The following is a 598-nucleotide window of genomic DNA, read 5'->3' as shown; positions in this document are numbered from 1 at the left end:
AAAAAAACCCACTAAGTAAATAAACTGGTCACAGCAGTGAACTCCTGTAATCCCCGCACTTGGAAGTGGAGACAAGATGTTCAAGGTTCAAGGCCAACCTGGGCCATTACATTGCGAGTTCAAGGCCAGCCTGGGCTACATGAGACCCTGTCTCCAAAAGAAGGGGAGAAAATATAAAAATAAAGTTCAGGCCACAACCTTCGAATGTATATGGGGTCGAAATATAACAGAAAGAATCGGGGGTTGGGGAGCCAAGAAGAAGGAGGCGCTTCTCCACCAACACTCAAGTTTTCTGATAAGCATTCGTCCAAGGCAGGAAAGAAGGCTTGGACATCAGTCCCTTTAAGGAAGGGAAAGGGTTAAAGCCACTTGAGGACATTTCCCTTCATGGCCACCAGAGGGCGCGGGGCCCTAGGTGCTTAAAGGACTGGGCTGGGGGGGAGGTTACCCCAGAAGGGGTGAGGGTGGAAGACGGACCTGATGATGTCGGGGTCCCCAGGCCCCCCGAATCAGTCCCGGGAAGCGAAGTAGCTACGATTACCTCGCTCTGCCACCGGCTCCGGCTCCTCGGAGGCTGGGGGCGGGGGGTGGGAGAGGC

The 598-nt window shown here is 54.0% G+C and overlaps 1 protein-coding gene across 2 annotated transcripts in view; it reads right to left on the bottom strand.

Moving 5' to 3' along the window:
• The window catches only part of Tnnt1 (troponin T1, slow skeletal type), a 12556-nt gene that overhangs the window by 9135 nt on the left and 2823 nt on the right, over positions 1 to 598 (bottom strand). Inside the window, exon 5 of one of the 2 annotated variants that reach the window (XM_008846675.2) lies at positions 542 to 574. The exons of the other annotated variant lie outside the window; for it this stretch is intronic. Within the exon in view, the coding sequence (XP_008844897.1) occupies positions 542 to 574 (33 nt within the window). The remainder of the gene's footprint in view (positions 1 to 541; positions 575 to 598) is intronic. 2 annotated transcript variants of the gene reach the window in all.

This window comes from Nannospalax galili, unplaced genomic scaffold (genome assembly GCF_000622305.1).
Source record: "Nannospalax galili isolate Female #2095 unplaced genomic scaffold, S.galili_v1.0 scaffold842, whole genome shotgun sequence".
NCBI classification, from domain to species: Eukaryota; Metazoa; Chordata; class Mammalia; order Rodentia; family Spalacidae; genus Nannospalax; species Nannospalax galili.
Note: the sequence above shows the minus strand (reverse complement) of the source record. Positions and strands in the feature narration are given on the sequence as shown.